We start from the raw sequence: 21,490 nt of genomic DNA on the forward strand, positions 1-21,490 counted from the left end.
TTTATATAAGAAAAAAATGGCATACAAAACGGTACAAAACGATCCTTATATCTTGTTGTCTGTCATTCATTCATTCATCATAATGTTGTGTCGTTCGCGAACGATTCGTTCGAACGAACAAATCTTTTGAGTGAACGTACTGAACCGAATCACTTCATGAACTGATTCGTTCCTTTCTCAGTTCAGTTGAGCTCCGCCGCAACCATGCCGGTATGAGTGGAACTGGCGCATTCTGTGACTCACTGAACCCTCGACGTCGGCTAACGATGCAGCCAGCTACTCATCATGGGGGCGAGGGGAGGGACTGAGCGAACGATTCGTTCACCGCGGATTAACGACATGAATCACTCAGTGAACGACAACGCTCTCGCTCTCTGCTCTGCTTGCCCCAATGCCGCGAGTGATTCTCCTCCCGTCGCGGGGATATGTTTCATGCCATTGGCATCCGTTCTCCATTCATTCTCCAAGCTAATGGCTAATGTTGACTCAAGCCACATGAAAACAAACACACACACGCGCCCCGTCCCCATTATCTCAACACATAAAGTTATGAGAGTAGAGGAGACAGAAAGAAACTCAGTGCAGGGCAAGCCTGAGCAGCAGCGACGCGAGGGGGAGGGGACGGAGGGTAAAGTGTAGGGCAGGCTGTTTTAAGAAGATTTAAAATAAAAATAATAACTAATGTATGTACACATACATAGGCTATTATTTACACAGTTATTGTAACAAAAATAATCGGCTCAGCTCATCCAAAGTCAGCCAGCTTGTATTCTTAAATGCAAATCTGGAGTAGGGGCAAGATCTTTGGACGAAAATACCTTGAAAGAGAACATAATGTGCAAGAACAATCTTTCCTTTGTTTGACACTTTTGGTGTGTGTGTGTGTGTGTGTGTGTGTGTGTGTGTGTGTGTGTGTGTGTGTGTGTGTGTGTGTGTGTGTGTGTGTGTGTGTGTGTGTGTGTGTGTGTTTAGTTTCTTGATTTTTATATTATTTAAGCTATTTATTTTATTTTTTATTGCATATTTAAGTTGATATTTCCATTTTTATATTTTTAAATGTAAGCTACAGAAATTTTAGTTTTAATGTTGGTATTTCTGGCACTTGGTTTAATATTTGTTTTGTTTTATTTAAGGTAGCCTATTTATTTTCTTTTTGTTTGCACATTTAAGTTGACATTTTCTTTGTTATATTTTTAAACGTAGGCTACAGAACATTTACTTTTTATGTTGGCATTTCTGGCTCTTAATTTATTTGTTTTATTTTGAAGGTATTTATTTTCTTTTTGTTTGCATATTTAAGTTTACATTTTCTTTGCTACAAAACATTTAGTTTTTATGTTGGCATTTGTTAAGGGTTTCTTAATTTAATATTTGTTTTTGCACTAAACAAACGAGGCCTATTTATTTAACTGTTGATTGCAAGCATTTTAGTAGGCTATTACTATTTTTTTTATTTCCCACTTTTATTTATTTCTTATTTTCATTTCAGTGCAATAAAACATATATAACAACCAAGACATTTAGTCACATTTTGTTTATTGGACATGCCGGAAAATTTAGCACACACAGTGTTTTTAAAAGTAACAGAATCTCTACTACAGCTGCAATGTCTGTTTGCGAACGTCAAGGGGAGTCTGTCAGGGCAGAGAGCGATTCACGTCTGTCGCCCTCTGGCCCACAGAACTGTAGTTGAGTGATTCAGGTTCGCTTCATGAACCTACAAGAACTGACTGGTTGTCGCTGAGGACGTGATTCAGGTTCGCGCTGCACTCAGTCACTCATTCAGAATCAGGACTCGCGAACCTACTGACACAGAGAACTGACAGTGTCGCGGAGGACGTCACATTGAGGCTCTCGTTCAGTCACTGTGCGCAGTCGAAAGAACTGCCGATCCCATCACTAATTCATCACCCGTAGGCTCGTAATCCTCAATCTCAACAACCACAATGCACCTGCTCCCGTCTTTCTAACATCCGGTTTTGCCGCAATGCATTGTGGAACATGCCGTCTTTGAGTTAACCCTTTGTTCGGCTATTGAGTAGAAAACAACTCAATTCAGTGTCAGTGTTTCTCAAATAATATCAAATACATGTATAAATCAATCAATTCCCTTTTAACTATTTTTAGCTGTAAATAATAATAGATCAATTTATCAGCAATTAAATCAAATGATCATCACACATGAACTATATAACGCATAAGTTGCAACAGTAATTACTGTCTCTTTAAACCGCATTGAAACCTGACATGCTGTTAGTGAAAAGTAAGCTTTGAAATAAAAGCATAGCAGAATTAACCTAACCTGACTCTCGCCAGACCCTAGTAGTTCGCTGAGCTCAACACAAGGGTCTGGGCTCGAAGGCATTGCAAACTCCTTCCAGATAGCAAAAAATAATGAACCAATCAGGATCGCGGGCGGGATTTCAAAGATGTGACGTAGCGCCAAAGCGACTGTTTGATTCAAACAACACAGAGCGAGGAGTCGTGTGCTGACATTGATTCTGCTATTGCAACTGTTTTGCAACATCGATCGAATATTAATTATTTAAAAGATGAACAGAGAACGGTTTTGAAGGCATTTATTGGTGGCAAGGATGTTTTGGTTCTTCTTCCGACCGGGTTTGGATTTCTCAGCGTCGCTTTCATCAGTGTCACAAATTGATTTCGATGTGAGTGGTTGAAGTAGCACGTCATTCAAGATAACGGACGAGAGGTTTATCCAATCACATACAATTATTTTTTTACAAGGCCCTGCCTTTTGAAATACATCTTCTATTGAGAACTCCCAGATCCTTGTGTGGAGCTCAGCGAACGACAAGGATCTGGCGAGAGTCAGGTTAGAATTAACCTGGATTCCACCACATCAACTAAATAAATGCCTTTTTTTTTTTTTTTTAATTTTAAGCCACCGGAAGCAAGATTTGCGCATGTACGAAAAGCTTTATTGTGGTTGTTGTCAAGACGTAACAAAATTAGTGCAGCAGCTATCAAATGTAAACAGAAGAATTTTAATTGAAAAAATGCAAAATGGAGGAAAACATTGTCGTAGGTTTAAAAACCCTTTTTTCTATCAGCCATTCTGTTTCTGTCTCTGGACAAAATCACAAGTACAATGTGCAAACAATGGCTTGTTCCTTGAATCTTTGACGCCCACTTATGTCCGCAGTCTAACAGTTGTGGACAAAAACGAGTTCCACTCGATAGTTGTATGTCAATGTTGCGACTCTGCGTGATACAGTATACACCAGGGGGTCCAGGAAAGCAGTATTTTCATTTGCACTTTAATTTTATTGACAGTTTGGTTAAGAAACATATTTATTATTGATTTAGTTTATGTATTTTAGCACAACATAATACATATTGTATGTAAATGTATTGTTTATTTGGTTAGTACTTCTTTTTCAAATCAGCGTGACCCAAGGTTTATTTGTTAAATTAATAATATAATCTTTGTGATTAACACATGCTTTTATATCATTTGACAAGGTAGTAAACTAAGTAGGTTAGATATAACTATTGAATACGATCAAAATCAAGAGTAAGATTACTATTTCAGTGTAAATATTGCAGTGGTCCCTCGGCTCCTCTGTAGTGGGTCTTGAGTTGAAAAAGGTTAAGAACCCATGCTATATACAATGACCCTGCAGGGCACTGCAGATGGAAATTAGCCTTTGGCTACAATCTGGCACATTAACATTTTATATGTCCATTAATGTGCATTAATTAGTTTTTTTCATTTCAGTACAACACAATTTTATGTAAATTTATTTTTCGTCCATTATTTATGAGTTCCTTCTTATGCAGCATATTTGGTAAGTACTTATTTTTCTAATCAGTCTTACCAAATTCTAAGGTTTGTGTATTGAATAAATAATCTTTGCGATTAACACATCGTTTCATATAATTTGACAAGGTTGTAAACTGCAAGCAGGTTAGATATAGTTATTGAATATGATTAAAAGCAAGAGAAAGATTACTAATTCAGTGTTATTTGAGTTTGTCCCGGACTCCTCTGTAGTGGAAAAGTTGGGCCCCGAGGACAAAAAGGTTGAGAACCTCTGTCTTAACTCATCTTTGCACTGATGTATTATTGACTTGATCACTATGATGACAACCCGCACTTGCCTTTCAGGTTACCATATGCAGTTAAGGTAAAAGGAGCAGGAGCACTCAAAATCAACTGCATGATTAATCTGCGTTTTGATTAATCGCTGTGACAACACTAAAATATAAACAAGATTACGATAGATTGGAAATGTCAGTTTAGTTTCTGTGAAGCATGGTCATCTGCCTCCAGGAAGTCCAGACGGACTGAAAGAAAACATTAATTCGGATTCATGTTTGCCTTTATTTGCCTTTATCATGATCCTGTATGCTATCATTGTTTTGCAGCAAGAGCCTCCACAATGTGCCTGCAGACGTGAGCCTATCGCAGATGACCCTTGAACCGGCACATCAGTTCACGTTGGAGGCCAAAGCAGCTTGTACACACTGGCCGCACCAAGGTACCATGCAATGCAGCAGTAAGGTATAGAGCAGGGGTCGGCAACCCGTGGCTCTAGAGCCGCATGCGGCACTTTAGAGCCGCCCTAGTGGCACACTGGAGCTTTTCCAAAGATGTATGAAAAATGGAAAAAGATGAGGGGAAATAATTTTTTTGTTTTAATATGGTTTCTGTAGGAGGCCAAACATGACACAAACCTCCCTAATTGTTATAAATCCCACTGTTTATATTAAACATGCTTCACTGATTCGAGTATTTGGCGAGCGCCGTTTTGTCCTACTAATTTTGGCGGTCCTTGAACTCACCGTAGTTTGTTTACATGTATAACTTTCTCCGACTTTGTTGAGGTGTTTTATGCCACTTCTTTTTCTGTCTCATTTTGTCCACCAAACTTTTAACGTTGTGCATGAATGCACAAAGGTGAGTTTTGTTGATGTTATTGACTTGTGGGGAGTGCTAATCCGGGCATATTTGGTCACTGCATGACTGCAAGCTAATCGATGCTAACATGCTATTTAGGCTAGCTATATGTACATATTGCATCATAATGCCTCGTTTGTAGGTATATTTGAGCTCATTTAGTTTCCTTTAAGTCCTCTTAATTCAATTTATATCTCATGACACACTATCTGTATGTAATATGGCTTTTAATTTTTTTTGCGGCTCCAGACAGATTTGTTTTTGTATTTTTGGTCCAATATGGCTCTTTCAACATTTTGGGTTGCCGACCCCTGGTATAGAGGAACCTCCATTTACGAACTTTGTTCTTCAACAGGGTTCGTAAATAGAGAAGTTTGTACATTGAAGCACATTTCCTGATAAGAACAATGTATATACAAATAATGGATTCCAGCCTGGACAAAATCCATATTGTAGTAAAATTGTGTACAATTTGAACACACTATAAAGTGCTATACAGTACTCTATATCAAACAAACATAACAAGTAGCTGATAGATTAACTTTCTATTCAATAACAAATAAAAAAAAAACAAGCTTAACTATCCTCATTTTCAGTCGCCCTGCCGATACACACTCACATTGCCGGTGCACACACAGCTTAAAATCACAACACTCCTTACCTTTAACATCCAGGTCGCTACAATGTTAGTAACAAACAAGAAATTACTTTGTCAGTTAATTTTTTTTGCGTGCAGCAGAAGGTAGGGTTAAGGGAGAAGCAGTATCAACAATACCGTACTATGGATACTTCAGGAATGTTTCAAACCACATATAGTTTATCTATTGCTTTCTGTGGACTCATATTCAGCTAGCAAAACTAGAAAAATGTTGTAGAAAGGCTAAAAAAACCCACAAAACATGTACACAAAGTAGCAAACAGCAGCACCACTGTGCTGAACGAATGAGTGAGGTTACAATCAGCCAGCACAAATTGTACGTGCTGCTGGCCACAAAATGGGTGGATGAAACGTTTCTAAGACAAGATTCTTACACCCAAGCGTACTTTTATTTGGCCTGTAGTTCGTAAATCCAAAAGTTTCTACAAAGAGGGGTTCATAATTCGATGTATTTGTGCAAAGTGTTGATCTCGTTTTGACCCTTCTAGGAAACGAGCAGACGCCATCTCTCAGGGGACTGTGCGGCTCTCTGACCTCCGTCAACAGTTTCAGGTCTCTGGCCAGCCTGAGGTCTAACGAGTGTTTGGCCAGTCCTGCTGCAGAGGTCAGCAGCCCGGGTTTCACCCCCACGTGAACATTCAGTACCCCTCCTAATGTGGTATTATTTCACCTTTCTTCTATGTGCGCTTTAACACACGTTTAATTAAGGGTAGCAGTTGTGCTCCACTCACTATGTTTCTTTTACCTTGAGTCACAAGTTAATGTGCCAAGAAAACTGCAAGACTTCCAGGGTTTCAGGATTTGTATACAAGAACATCGTCATACAGTACCTGCTCTTTTTCCTCCGTTCATTGTGTTCTGCGAACAGATCATCTTTAGTTCTCAGGTGTAAATGTTTGTTTTGTGTGTGATTTTGCTTAACACGTGTGATTTTGCTTAACACAGTATTTAGTTCTCAGGTGGTGACAACTATGATTGATTTCCTCTCTTCATTTTAATGTGAAGTACTCCCTTTGATTAATATTCCAATGCCAATTGACATGGTGACCGTGATCAACGTCCTGCTGCAGCTGGTCTGGCCTTCAGGCTGCGGAGCTCAACAACTTCACTGCTTGTTAGCATTGTTAAAATAATTTGGCTTTTTATTTGTCATTTTGAATAAAATTTAATTGCAAAAAAAGCAAGATTTTGGATATTTAAACATATAACATAAAATACACATAATGAGCGTTTTTTTTAATCTTTTGCACTCATTCACTGGCTTTAGTAGTTGGCACTGAACAGGGACGATCACTTCTTACGAGGGATGGACACGATCCATAGAATTATGTGGAACAACTTCTTCAATAATAGTGTCTATACTGTAGATTCAGTCTGCTGTCTTAAGAAGTAGAACATTAAGGCACCTATTAGAGGTTGAGCATGCAACACTAGCACGACAACAACACAGAACATTCCCATTAGAATTTTATGTGCGAAATAAAAGTCAAAACCAAACCTTTTAATGCAGGGTTTGGCAACCCGCGGATTAAGCATCCTTGTCGTGGCTCCGAGATTGTTTTTACACTGTGCATTTATTGTAATCATGTCTGGAACCAATTAATAAGCAAGGGACGACGTGTAAATAGGTAAAATTAAAAAACTTAAAAGTTTATAAGCTGTGTTGTGTTTTGCGGCTCCAGACTGTTTTTCTTTGACAAGGAGGAGGCAATAAAATGCCTCAATCGTGTAGGTTGCTGACCCCTGTCGTAGTGGATGAAAGAAATGTCCTCATGTGTCCAGGAAGCACATCGGGCATATAGCTCATGAATGATGAACTATACACATCTTTGTTCAATAATGAAGCTAGTGGAACATAAAGTTCTAAATACCATCATTAAAGTGTTTAATATAATTCTTGTAATCTCACTTCTGCTTATTGCAAAGCCTCACAGCGTCATTTTTTAAAGTAAAGTGTTGGACTTGGAACGTTTCAACTCATCTCTCAGGTCTTGCTGGTTTGCGGAGGTTTTAGTGTCTGTTCCTGGTTGTGTTTGCGGAACAAAGCCTTCCCGAACTCGTAGCTGCTGATCATGATGGCGCAGGCTGGTACCACTTTGATGATGCGGGGGAGGAAACCTGACGAAGAAACGGACGGGTTTAAGGAGGAAATTACGTCTGGCAACAAAAGGTTGGCCCCACGTGCAACACAAACCCGCAAACAACCCCGGGACGCCGTGCTGTGCCACAATCCTCTTCATCACGCTCAAAGTGGAGGAGGCCTTGTGTGACACTGCCAACACAAAAAAACGTTCAATGACGATGGGAAATAAGGACATCAAAACAATGAAGAATGAACACCTTACTTACAATTCATCGCCTGCAGCTCTCCAAGTTCCACCTGCCGTCGTGTTTTGACCACGTCAAACGGTAACGTCACTACTGAAGAAAACTGACAGAAAGTGGAAACTGTTTTTACAATGTTGCTTGTACTTCAAAATAAACTGTAGAAAGGAGTTACCAGGATAATATTTATCATAGCTATGAGGTGTCCTAACTTTTAGGTAGGGACGTAACGATTACCGTTAAAATGATAAACAGTGGTAAAACTCCCGACAGTTTTTGGTGAGGTGTCCTAACTTTTAGATAGGGACGTAACGATTACCGTTAAAATGATAAACAGCGGTAAAAGTCCCGACAGTTTTTGTTACCGTTTAAAATTGTAATTATCGTAAAACTGTAGTTGAGTACCACACCATCACACAGCAGTACCACATGGTAACATTGCTCATTTCCTGGAAAAGCAGCTAGCGTGCTAATCGCTAGCTATCTTAAATGACAAGCGAATACAAGACACATATTAGCATATTTCCCAATCTAAAACACCTGTTTTCCCTATATAATTTAAAAAAATACACTGTTAAGCCGGAGCAATAGTTTTTTCTTCTGTCAATTAAAATAAAGATGTGTGTGTTGCTTATACATATATATTTTTTCAAATAAAACTTATTTGAAAAATTATATTATTATTATTCAACAAAACTGTTGAATGTACTTTTTTTTTCGTCACATGATTACATCCCTACTTCTAGATAGTGTGATCGTCTAAATTGCACTGTTGACAGATAGCCCCAAATCTATTAGTGGTGGTCTAAAGTTATTTGTGGAGAGCTGCAAAAGATGTATGGGAAAACGCCGCAACACACTCTGAAAAACACCTACTGAAACCTTAATGCCAAATCTGACAAAAAATGGGTACAATTTGTTAAGGGACTGACAAGCACATCTGTAAATATTTGAGCAAAATTGGTTAAATAACATGACCGCGATCAAGCAAAATGTCTTTGAAAGGTCAGTGAGCATTTGTCGAATTATTCAATCTTTATTTATATAGCCCTAAATCACAAGTGTCTCAAAGGGCTGCACAAGCCACAACGACATCCTCGGTACAAAGCCCACATACGGGCAAGGAAAAACTCACCCCAGTGGGACGTCGATGTGAATGACTATGAGAAACCTTGGAGAGGACCGCATATGTGGGTAACCCCCCCCCTCTAGGGGAGACCGAAAGCAATGGATGTCGAGTGGGTCTGACATAATATTGTGAGAGTCCAGTCCATAGTGGATCCAACATAATAGTAAGAGTCCAGTCCATAGTGGGGCCAGCAGGACACCATCCCGAGCGGAGACGGGTCAGCAGCGTAGAGATGTTCCCAGCCGATGCACAGGCGAGCGGTCCACCCCGGGTCCCGACTCTGGACAGCCAGCACTTCATCCATGGCCACCGGACCTGTGCCCCCCCCCCCCCTCAAGGAAAAGGGGAGCAGAGGAGAAAAGAAAAGAAACGGCAGATCAACTGGTCTAACAGGGGGGCTATTTAAAGGCTAGAGTATACAAATTAGTTTTAAGATGGGACTTAAATGCTTCTACTGAGGTAGCATCTCTAATTGTTACCGGGAGGGCATTCCATAGTACTGGAGCCCGAATAGAAAACGCTCTATAGCCCGCAGACTTTTTTTGGGCTCTGGGAATCACTAATAAGCCGGAGTTCTTTGAACGCAGATTTCTTGCCGGGACATATGGTACAATGCAATCGACAAGATAGGACGGAGCTAGACCGTGTAGTATTTTATACGTAAGTAGTAAAACCTTAAAGTCACTTCTTAAGTGCACAGGAAGCCAGTGCAGGTGAGCCAGTATAGGCGTAATATGATCAAACTTTCTTGTTCTTGTCAAAAGTCTAGCAGCCGCATTTTGTACCAACTGTAATTTTTTAATGCTAGACATAGGGAGACCCGAAAATAATACGTTACAGTAGTCGAGACGAGACGTAACGAACGCATGAATAATGATCTCAGCGTCGCTAGTGGATAAAATAGAACGAATTTTAGCGATATTACGGAGATGAAAGAAGGCCCTTTTAGTAACACTCTTAATGTGTGATTCAAACGAGAGAGTTGGGTCGAAGATAATACCCAGATTCTTTACTGATTCGCCTTGTGTAATTGTTTGGTTGTCAAATGTTAAGGTGGTATTATTAAATAAATGTCGGTGTTTAGCAGGACCGATAATCAGCATTTCCGTTTTCTTGGCGTTGAGTTGCAAGAAGTTAGCGGACATCCATTGTTTAATTTCATTAAGACACGCCTCCAGCTGACTACAATCCGGCGTGTTGGTCAGCTTTAGGGGCATGTAGAGTTGGGTGTCATCAGCATAGCAATGAAAGCTAACACCGTATTTGCGTATGATGTCGCCTAGCGGCAGCATGTAAATACTAAAGAGTGCAGGGCCAAGAACCGAACCCTGAGGAACTCCGCACGTTACCTTAACATAGTCCGAGGTCACATTATTATGGGAGACGCATTGCATCCTGTCAGTAAGATAAGAGTTAAACCACGACAAAGCTAAGTCTGACATACCAATACGTGTTTTGATACGCTCTAATAAAATATTATGATCGACGGTATCGAAAGCAGCGCTAAGATCAAGAAGCAGCAACATAGATGACGCATCAGAATCCATCGTTAGCAGTAGATCATTAGTCATTTTTGCGAGGGCTGTCTCCGTAGAGTGATTTGCCCTGAAACCGGATTGAAAAGGTTCACAGAGATTGTTAGACACTAAGTGTTCATTTAGCTGCTGTGCGACAATTTTTTCGAGGATTTTCGAAATAAAGGGAAGGTGGGACACCGGTCGGTAGTTTACCATGAGGTCAGGATCAAGGTTAGGTCTTTTGAGCAGATGATGAATAACCGCTTTCTTGAATGCTAGGGGAACAGTGCCAGAGGAAAGTGATAAGTTTATAATATTTAGCACTGATGGACCTAATAATACAAAAAGCTCCTTGATAAGTTTCCCAGGAAGTGGGTCAAGTAAACATGTTGTTTGTTTTATCCCACTTACACGCTGTAATAGTTCCTCTAATGTTATTTCATCAAAAAGAGAGAGACTATTTTGTATTGCAGTATCCGTCGTAGATACAGTTGTATCTGTGTTCATAGAACCCAGTTGTAGCTGGGATGCGTTGTCTTTAATCTCCTTTCTAATGAGTTCAATTTTCTTATTAAAGAAATTCATAAAGTCATCTGCCGAGTGGGTGGAGCTATTGGGAGGAGTCCCTTGTTGGGTTAGCGATGCTACTGTACTAAACAAAAATTTAGGGTCGTTTTTGTTGAGGCGGATGAGATTTGAGTAATATTTAGCTTTAGCTAAGGTAAGCATGCGTTTATACGATATTAAACTATCACTCCATGCTTGATGGAAAACCTCAAGCTTGGTCGCGCGCCATTTGCGTTCCAACTTTCTACATGATAATTTATGAGCTCTGGTTTCCTCTGTAAACCATGGGGTGCGCCTTTTAGGGGCCCTTTTTTGTTTTAGCGGTGCTATACTATCAATGGTTTTGCGCAGGGCATTGTCAAAGTTGTTAGTGAGGTTATCAATAGAGCCGACATAATTTGGGAATGGTGCCATTACCGAAGGCAGTAGGTCAGCAAGAGTCATCGTTGTGGCGGCATTAATGTTGCGGCTGCTAGAGCAGTTATTATTATTATTAGTTTGTTGACAATGAGTCAGAACTTCGAATTTTATAAGGTAATGATCGGACATTACTTTAGTATACGGGAGTACCATAACTTTGGAGGTGGTGACACCCCTGACCAGCACTAGATCTATCGTATTGCCGTTGCGATGCGTAGGTTCATTTATTATTTGTGTAAGACCACAGCTATCAATTATAGTCTGGAGCGCCACGCACTGAGGGTCCGATGGGGTATTCATATGGATATTAAAGTCCCCCATTATGATTATATTGTCTGCGTGCGTCACTAGATCAGCAACGAACTCTGAGAATTCATTAATAAAGTCCGAGTAGGGCCCTGGGGGGCGGTAGATAACAGCCATATCGAGAGGCAGCGGTGCGACAGACCTCATAGTAAGCACCTCAAACGATTTGTATTTATTATTTAGGTTAGGGGTAAGGTTAAAGTTTTCATTGTATATTAGTGCGACCCCCCCACCCCTTTTAAGGGGACGGGCAATATGCGCATTCGTATAGTTAGGAGGAGATACCTCATTTAGCGCAAAAAATTCGTCTGGTTTGAGCCAGGTTTCGCTAAGACCAATGACGTTAAGATTGTTGTCTCTAATGACCTCATTAACTAATAACGTTTTGGGAGACAATGATCTTATGTTTAAAAAGCCCATATTATAAGTATTGGGCTGTTTTGACGAGTTTTTGTTTAAATTATCCGTAGTAGAAATATTAATAATGTTGCGTTTATTATACGTAGTGCATTTTAAATAGTTTCGACCATATCTAGGAATTGATACGACGGGAATTTTCAGATTGTTTGCTTGATGCTGCGATCGACTGAACGCATCATGATTTGCCACCTCAGTAGAATGCATATCTACCCCGGACACATTCACAACAGAAAACACATTATGTGAGTTGTGTGTTATTCTAAGAAAATTGCTATGCGTACAGGAATTATCCAGCCTGGTGCTGGCTAGTTCTATCTTAACTGACTCCTCACCCGGACTAGCAGGCTCTGTAATTGCCTGTGACCGGGCTTGCTCTAGTGTAGTTAGTCAAATGTGACTTAAACAGTAGTCTATATTCTTAGACAGGATGATGGCGCCTTCCTGGTTAGGGTGAAGGCCGTCCCTCATCAGCAAGCCTGGTTTGCCCCAGAAAGAGGGCCAATTATCAATAAACGTTAGTCCCTGTTGTCTACAGAAGCTAGCCAGCCACTTGTTAAGCGAGACTAATCTGCTATATCTCTCATCATTGCCTCTCGCAGGCAGGGGGCCAGAGACAATTACTCGATGCCTGGACATCTTTCTAGCGAGATCACAAGTCCTGGCTATGTTTCTCTTTGTAATCTCTGACTGTCTCATTCTAGTGTCATTGGAGCCAACGTGTACAACTATATTCGCATAACTAGTGGTGCGATTAGCCTGTCGTACGTGTTTACTAGGCCTGTTGCGAGTTAGCTCCCTAAGATTAGCCTCAATGTCAGGTGCTCGGGCCCCCGGGATGCACTTAATTGTGGCTGGTTTGCTAAGCTTTATGTTTCGGGTGATGGAGTCCCCTATGACTAAGGTGTGGTGCCCGGTAGACTGGGGTGTAGGACTAGCTAAAGAGCTAAATCTATTATGCGTCTCAACCGGTACACCGTAGCTTGTAGGCCGCTTAGGACTGCTACAGGCTGGGCTAGTTAGCTCGCTACAGCTAACGCTAGCAGATGTGTCCGCAACATCTAAAGTTACGAGATTACTCTGCTCTAACTGGCGGACACGGCCCTCTAGCAGAGCCAGCCTCTCCGTGAGTAAGGTGCAAGACGCGCAGGAAGCCATACTCACGGTGTTTTCTGTCACCGAGTGAAGTTCCTGCTGTCTTCCGAGAAGTCCTGGTCACGGTGTGCAGGAGTAGACTCCTTCTGACCGGCGCCCGGCGACGCCTTTCTCCGCGCTAGCTTCGTTAGCTTAGCAGCTAGCTGCTAGCTAGCTGCGGGAGGGGTGGAGAGACAGAGATCGGGTGATTTGCAAGTTAAATAGTACTACTAAATATGTTGAGAAAGTAATAAAGAAAGCTGCAGAACAATTTAAAAGCACACAAATAGAACGATACTTAGCTTTTTCGAAACAGCGAGCAGTCCGCGAGCAGTCACGCACGGTGAACCGGAACCGGTTCACCGAATTATTACATTTGAGGTACATTTATGCTAGCATGTCTCCAAAGCATCTGACCACAACCCATAGGGTGTGCCACATTTATAGTCAGGACAGTTAAAGCACTTGATTAAAAAAGAAAAATATTAATACTTCTCTCCACATTGCATTTGTACATCCATTAGTGATGTACGGGTCTAAAATATCGATAGCACTGACACCAGATCTTCATGCTGTAATATCGATTCTCAAACCAAAATGTTGATACTTCTGATACTGTATTATTTGAGATAATACATATAATTAACAAGAGACACAGTGTAACGTAACTGAATCATTGAACTCTAAAACGCTGAAATGAATGGAAACTCCATTGGCAGAAACTATTTTTTCTTTCGCCGATGTAAGTACGTAATGCACACAGTGCTGTGGTCAGTCATTCAGTCTGTCGTTTGTTTAAGAACATTACTGGTAATTAAAATGAGTCACTCTGTATTATAAAACACCAAGTTTAAGTATCATTTTATTGCCAGCTATTTAGACACTACAAGCAGAGTTGAACATAAATAAGATAATGCCATTATTGGTTTCGCCCTGTGATTTTATATTGTTTGAAGATAATTCCCCCAAGAGCAGCAACACTTGAAATATGCTACTATTTTTCAATTTCACCAGACAAATTACGTATATTTGCACAAGGTACTGGGATCAGATTGGTATCGCCAATACCAGCGTGAATTTTACTCATATGGGTTAAGAAAACAAATCTGTGATATCGCACGTAAAACCACAACAAAACAATATCAATGAATATAGGTGGTGAACATAATGTGCAGACTCACTAAGCCGGACACAGCGCCCGATACGAAGGTCATGGTGAACGTTGGCTCTACGGCGTCATAGCGCTCACACAGCCACTTCTTGCTCCTCTCGTAGTTGTACCAGTACATGGCGGAGAAGGGCACGTCTCTGAGCAGCGTGGGCCCTAGACCTCGCCACAGTGACAGCCAACCGTCCGCCTCCACCGCTGTGCGAACGCAGGTGGCCAGCTGACGGTACGACTGTTTCTGGGACTGGAGCTTGGTGCGCATCAGCTCGAGGGGGCTGATCACCGAGACCGCGCCCACTGATGGATGCAGAGAGTATACATTAAATGCACAGTGCCAAATACAGTTACGATTAGACAGAAGACTTGTGTTATTATTCATATTTGTACACACTATACAGTGTGGTGTATAAACTCTGAGCCTGATTTACTAAAGGGTTGCGTATACTAAAACACTTGCCAAAATTGATAGCACACGCAAAGCTGATATCTTAATCGTGTGCAAAGTGGATTGCGTCTGTTAAGCAGTGTTGGGTTAGTTACTGAAAACCAGTAACTAGTTACAGTTACTAGTTACTTTATTTCAAAAGTAACTCAGTTACTAACTCAGTTACTTATACCAAAAAGTAATGTGTTACTGTGAAAAGTAACTATTTAGTTACTTCTTCTACCTTTTTTTTTTAAAGCTCCCATTAATGCCCTTTTAGCCTTCATTTCAGTACTGTTATTGCACTGGAGAATAATACAATCTGTTGATCAACTTGACATTAATTTGCATCACTGAACTCTGCTAAGCAATGTGGTCTACATACAACACACAAAGACAAAGATATGTTTCAAAGGGCCAATTTATTTCAGGCTAGAACAAATTGACAAAACTATTTTAAATAGCTGCAATATAACATACATAAGTAACAAACAGCATAATAACAACATAGCTGTAAACCTGGCTTCACCGAAGGAAGGCACACATGACATACACAAAGCCTAACCAGGCATTTTTTTCTCTAAAGGAATTCAGAAATAAAATGTATTCAGGAGATCAACACTGTAATGATGCCCAGAACACTCTACACATTTCCCCAGTTTTAGTTTAGAGATTAGGAAAGATTGCCCTGGCCCACTAGGATCCCTCTTTTTGTTTGTGAACTTTATAGTCTATACATTTAGAGTGATGTGATAATCAAACACTCTAGAAGTCTAGAATGAAAGAGTATATAAGAGAATTGACATAGAGTGTGTACCTTCAATGGTAAATGGGTTGTACTTGTATAGCGCTTTTCTACCTTTTTTTTTAAGGAACTCAAAGCGCTTTGACACTATTTCCACATTCACCCATTCACACATTCACAAACTGATGGCAGGAGCTGCCATGCACGGCGCTAACCAGGCCCATCAGGAGCAAGGGTGAAGTGTCTTGCTCAAGGACACAACGGACGTGACTAGGATGGTAGAAGGTGGGGGTTGAACCAGTAACCCTCCCAACTTCGCCACGCCGTCCCCAAATGATGAATGATGAGCAGAGGCAGAGTTTGGAGTGTTTTCTTTAGCTCGCTTTCCATGTTTATGTACTCACTGTCCAGGTACTTGGAACATGTTTTCCGTGCCATTTGCTCTTTGACGCCGGTATCATGCTAATTAGCTGCCTGAAAGCGGGTGACTCCACTGTAGAAATAGCCTGCATGTCTTCTAGCACATACACTGCAATGGCTCTATCAATGTTGTCCTGGCTAGCAGTGCCTCCATTAAAATCATTAGGTGGAGCTGAAGTGGCATCAGAGTCTGTGTCTCTCTTTACTAGCTTTGTCGAAGCATGTTGCTTTTGTAGCTGTTTCAGCAGATTTGAATTGGTGTTTTGGACAGTATTCCCGGGCGCGGTCACTGCTGCTGCTCACTGCTCCCCTCACCTCCCAGGGGGTGATTAAAGCTGATGGGTCAAATGCAGAGAATAATTTTGCCACACCTAGTGTGTGTGACAATCATTGGCACTTTAACTTTAACTTTAAGTAGATGGGATATTTGATCCAAGACACAACTTACATTTAACTAAAATGTTCTTTTCTTTGTGCTCAACAAAAGAAAAGTAGTGAGAATGTTAAGAAACTCAACTTCTGGCTTCGCCATGATGTCTTGTTAGTTGTTATGAGAGTAGCGTATGTGTGTGTGTGGCCCTTTAAGATATGACAGCATGTGAGGTGAGTGACGTCAGTGAGTGAGTGGGCGAGACAGGTGAGGCAGCGCAATAGTGAGTGCGTGCAGGTGATCTAGCTTGGTGGATGGCTATGTGCAAGACACCAATAAAGTCACAAAGTTGCAACAAACCGCCGGCCTCGTCATTCACCCTCGAGTCCGGAGCTGTAAAGACCCACTGCGGGGTAAAGTAAAGGTTGTTAGCCCCAAAATACATAGGCCCTGGAGGAACGTCTTCCCTGCACTCTTCAACTACGGTCTGGGAGCCCCACCCACACAAAGCACGCCTTTTCTTTTCCTTGTGACACAGAAGGACGACACCACAGCGCTCCAATAAAACACACTCAGATCTTCTGTTTCTAGCTGATACTACATAAAAAATAACGTAAAATAACGCAGTAACGCATCATGTAGTAACGGTAACTGAGTTACTGAATATAAAAAATAACGCGTTAGATTACTAGTTACCGCCGAAACTAACGGCGTTACAGTAACGCGTTACTTTGTAACACGTTAATCCCAACACTGCTGTTAAGTGAGCAAAATATGGCGTGCAATCCATTTGGCGTCTCTGTCTTCATTAATATGCAGAATATTTGCTGATAATAAAAAATGCCCACAATACTGGGAAGAAAAGATGCAAACATACAACACGCGCAGTGATTTATCAACACCGTTTTGCCAGCAGTTTAAACATTTTATTTAGCACGTCTGAAAAGTATGTGCAAAGTGAAACATATTTGGTGCTCGCACTGCAAAGACAAGACGATTGACAGAGACTCCTCTGTCATACTAGGGCTGGGCGATATAGCCTTTTTTTAATATCTCGATATTTTTAGGCCATATCGCGATACACGATATATATCTCCATATTTTGCCTTAGCCTTGAATGAACACTTGATGCATATAATCACAGCAGTATGATGATTCTATGTGTCTACTAGGGCTGTGAATCTTTGGGTGTCCCACGATTCGATTCAATGTCGATTCTTGGGGTCACGATTCGATTCAAAATCGATTTTTTTTCAATTCAACACGATTCTCAATTCAAAAACAATTTTTTCCCAATTCAAAACAATTCTCTATTCATTCAATACATAGGATTTCAGCAGGATCTACCCCAGTCTGTTGACATGCAAGCAGAGTAGTAGATTTTTGTAAAAAGCTTTTATAATTGTAAAGGACAATGTTTTATCAACTGATTGTAATAATGTAAATTTGTTTTAACTATTAAATGAACCAAAAATATGACTTATTTTATCTTTGTGAAAATATTGGACACAGTGTGTTGTCAAGCTTATGAGATGCGATGCAAGTGTAAGCCACTGTGACACTATTGTTAATTTTTTTTAATTTATATAAATGTGTAATGTTAATGTCAATGAGGGATTTTTAATCACTGCTATGTTGAAATTGTAACTAATATTGATACTGTTGTTGATAATATCCATTTTTGTTTCACTACTTTTGGTTTGTTCTGTTTCGTGTTTGTGTCTCCTCTCAATTGCTCTCTTTATTGCAGTTCTGAGTGTTGCTGGGTCGGGTTTGGTTTTGGAATTGGATTGCATTGTTATGGTATTGATGTGTATTGTTTTGTTGGATTGATTAATTAAAAAAAATTAAAAAAATACTTTAAAAAAAAAATCGATTCTTAAAAAAATGAGAATCGATTCTGAATCGCACAACGTAAGAATCGCGATTCGAATTCGGATCGATTTTTCCCACACCTCTAGTGTCTACATTAAAACATTCTTCTTCATACTGCATTAATATATGCTCATTTTAAACTTTCATGCAGAGAGGGAAATCACAACTAAGGGAATTGACCAAAAGTGTATTTATTAAACAGTTATTAAGCAGTGGCACAAACATTCATGTCATTTTCAAAACAGAAAGTGCAAGATTGTCAGAGACATTTTAAAACAAGCTATCCGTGCACTTTTGTGCGTGTCACTAAGATGACATATCAAAACAACACTCAATTAAAGTGCACTTTCTGTACAGAACGCCACTACAATAGTTTAAAACAAACATACGGTGTTGATCTGGAAATGTTTGCCTCTGCATTTTGATGGTGTGGGCGGGTGGCACCGAACGGAGATGTTGACATGCGGAGTAAGCACTCCTCATTCTCGAGCAGGTGACTTTTCAAATGATGCTACATATTAGCAGTAATGCTACTTTTTGTAGCAACACTTTTGCCCCACACTTGAAAAATTACGGTTGTCTGTTCGACATATTCCCACTTGAAGCCAAACCACCGCCAGACGATGGACCCCCTGCTGTTTTTTGGGGGAATTAATTCTTCCTTCATTTGTTACCAGATTCGCACCTTCTTTCTCTCGTATTACCACTCGCACCACTCCGCTAGCATCACAGCTAACGTTACCCATGCTGCTACCTCTCTGCTCCGCGAGGGCGTATACGTATGTGATGTATGACGTGACAGTATGTGACATATGTAAGAAGTTGCGCTTGCTGTCTGTGAGAAGGAGACACAAGAAGGAGTGGGAAGAGCCTGTAGTGTAATGCCAGCAGCTAAAAGCAACTGCATGAGAACGTATACTCGAATATCACGATGTAGTCATTTTCTATATCGCACAAAGACAAACCCGGGATATATCGAGTATATCGATATATCGCCCAGCCCTATGTCATACTATAAAATATTACACATATTGTCCATTCAGCATCTTTTATAATTTTATAGCTGCATGCTGGGTGAGTTAAGGGGCTGATTAAACAAATTCAATTGATGTGTTTTGGTGTCTGCTGGCAGTTTTTTAAGACCGTTAGTTTTTTTCAATGAATATATATATTATTAACACATCACCTCTATAAAAAAATAACTTCTTGAAGTATGCTTTTTTTCTTTTCTTTTTTTTTTACACAGTAAGTGTAGCCTCTCTACCATGTGCGCACCTTGGGCGCTTAAAAAGGGAGAAAAAAGTGGGTTACGTTGTAGATGCACTTTGGACTGTGTCTAAAATGCCCATAAAATGTGGTAGATGTCTCTTGCATGTCTGAAAACATCGCAAACACTCCAGGTAGGAGCATAATAAAAGGAATGTGCAGAAATGATTGAGTTTCTCCATGGTGACGCCACATACAGTATATATAGTACATGCAAAATCCTCGTTTAAACAAGGCGGTCGCCACTACTTTTGAATCGTACACACAGTGTTAGTACAGAACACGAAAGAGGCCCACTAACAGTACCGGGTACACATAATTTTATAGATTGCGCACGCTGTTAAGGCCAAATGTGTACTACACAGTGTGAATAAGTAACACTTATTCACAACAAACTACTACAGCTAAAATAGTACTATTGTAAATCACATGAATCAAATAATAATGGTGGTGAAATGTTTCACTAACAGGATGACGCACCTCTAGCAACAGCTCCAGAGACCATAGGGGCGAACTGTGCGTGGTCACCCATCTTGACCTTGAGCTTCATACACAGCTGGTCATAGCTGGTAAAGTAGATGACAGTCGCTGGCACTGCCATCACACTAGAGCACACATGTGACATGAATCAGATTAAAAGGGTCATCATGCAACCCTTGGGTTGCATGATCAGAATTATGAAAAATAATTAAGAAAAGCCTTACAGCGTTGGAGGTAGACCACTCCACAATGACCTGATTCCTTCATTGCGTACTATCCTGACAAAGGCGTCCTGCATGAACACAAAAAAATTAATTTTTAAATGTGATTCTTTTTTTCAGCCCCCAATTATGACAAGTATGTTTAGGATTGTATTTTTACTACCGCTGTGCCATTAAAGTGGCCTGACGTTTTGTACCAGGCCTTATTGTTTCCATTCTCACACACACATAGGTGGTCCATAAGTCCATTGCAGTAGACAAAGCATTTGCCTAAACATTGAAAGAAAAATTGAGGCAAGGGTATCAAAAATGATACAATCAAATGTTTAGACACACTTCCCCATGGCTAATAGATGTGAAGGTGTCTCCAAACTTAAGTGGATTTTACCTTTGGGGAAGGGAGTTTTCTGTGCTTGAAGTCTGATTTTTACAACATCCAAAGGTGTGACTGGGAAGAGGCGAAAATAAACACATCAAAGTCCACACATTGGACTCAACTATTGCAAAACAATTCTGCTTTCTACAAAAATAACGCTGCTGATATTCACTGAACAATGTTTATAACTAACAGAAACTAGTCATTGGGGACCTAAAAGTCTTATAATAAACAAAGCAGCACACGTTTTTTGGTTTTATAATTGACCAAATAACAAAATAGGTCCCGTCAATCACCCAATAGAGACGTAAGCAAGGCTCCGGAGCACGACGCCGCCATCTGTTGGATGGGAGTAATGCCATGTTCTATGGATTGCGAAGAATGGCCGCCCATGGCTTCTAAAAAACACGACACACCATAAGTTAAAAGTATTTCCACAAAAAATCAGTAACGCAGTACTCGTACTGCCACTTACTCACCAGTTGTATCAACAGCGACCGGTGGCGAACCGAAACTAAAGAGGACGTTCCACTTTCTACCTGCAAATTCTCATCTACATCAACAAATACTTGTCGGCATTAAGATAAATATTCCTATTGGAGTTTAATCTTGGCGGGTAATATTCCCTCCTGCACTACAATTTCCGAAAATAGACAGAAAAAACACATGCTTTAGCTCAAATATCTTGCTTGTCTGTATCGTTGAATGATGACATGTTTCATAACATATGTTTCTATTTCGCACATTC

General features: G+C 40.4%; 2 protein-coding genes across 8 annotated transcripts in view; one reads left to right on the forward strand and one right to left on the reverse strand.

Annotated features, from left to right (window-relative positions):
• Positions 1-7,303, forward strand: part of rundc3b (RUN domain containing 3b) — a 104,022-nt gene extending 96,719 nt beyond the window's left edge. For all 4 annotated transcript variants that reach the window (XM_061955797.1, XM_061955804.1, XM_061955802.1 and 1 more), the window contains 2 exons: positions 4,393-4,505; positions 6,071-7,303. In XM_061955797.1, coding sequence (XP_061811781.1) covers positions 4,393-4,505; positions 6,071-6,216 — 259 coding nt within the window. In that variant the 3' untranslated portion in view covers positions 6,217-7,303. The remainder of the gene's footprint in view (positions 1-4,392; positions 4,506-6,070) is intronic.
• Positions 7,304-7,450: 147 nt separating this feature from the next.
• Positions 7,451-21,472, reverse strand: slc25a40 (solute carrier family 25 member 40). 4 transcript variants are annotated; one of them, XM_061955826.1, is made up of 10 exons: positions 21,222-21,472; positions 21,039-21,137; positions 20,755-20,814; positions 20,530-20,636; positions 20,370-20,437; positions 20,146-20,270; positions 14,579-14,862; positions 7,932-8,013; positions 7,777-7,854; positions 7,451-7,700 (listed from the first exon to the last, which is right to left on the reverse strand). In XM_061955826.1, exons 2-10 carry the CDS (start codon positions 21,133-21,135, stop codon positions 7,567-7,569), a joined length of 1,035 nt encoding a protein of 344 aa, XP_061811810.1. In that variant the 5' UTR covers positions 21,136-21,137; positions 21,222-21,472; the 3' UTR covers positions 7,451-7,566. The 4 variants fall into 4 exon arrangements, with proteins under 4 accessions (XP_061811810.1, XP_061811806.1, XP_061811826.1 ...); XM_061955822.1 differs by having other exon boundaries at positions 21,039-21,140; XM_061955842.1 differs by lacking the exons at positions 20,530-20,636; positions 20,755-20,814.
• Positions 21,473-21,490: the final 18 nt, after the last annotated feature.

Source organism: Nerophis lumbriciformis, linkage group LG04 (assembly GCF_033978685.3).
Source record: "Nerophis lumbriciformis linkage group LG04, RoL_Nlum_v2.1, whole genome shotgun sequence".
In the NCBI taxonomy this organism is placed as follows: Eukaryota; Metazoa; Chordata; class Actinopteri; order Syngnathiformes; family Syngnathidae; genus Nerophis; species Nerophis lumbriciformis.

Excerpts from the sequence above, each read along its gene's own strand:
- slc25a40 (XM_061955826.1), bottom strand. The coding sequence starts at position 21,135 with ATGGGCGGCCATTCTTCGCAATCCATAGAACATGGCATTACTCCCATC. Across the intron at positions 14,863-20,145 it reads CTCTGGAGCTGTTGCTAGAG|TGGGCGCGGTCTCGGTGATC; the intron begins GTGCGTCATCCT and ends TGCATCCATCAG. Across the intron at positions 7,701-7,776 it reads CGTCCCGGGGTTGTTTGCGG|GTTTCCTCCCCCGCATCATC; the intron begins GTTTGTGTTGCA and ends TTTCTTCGTCAG.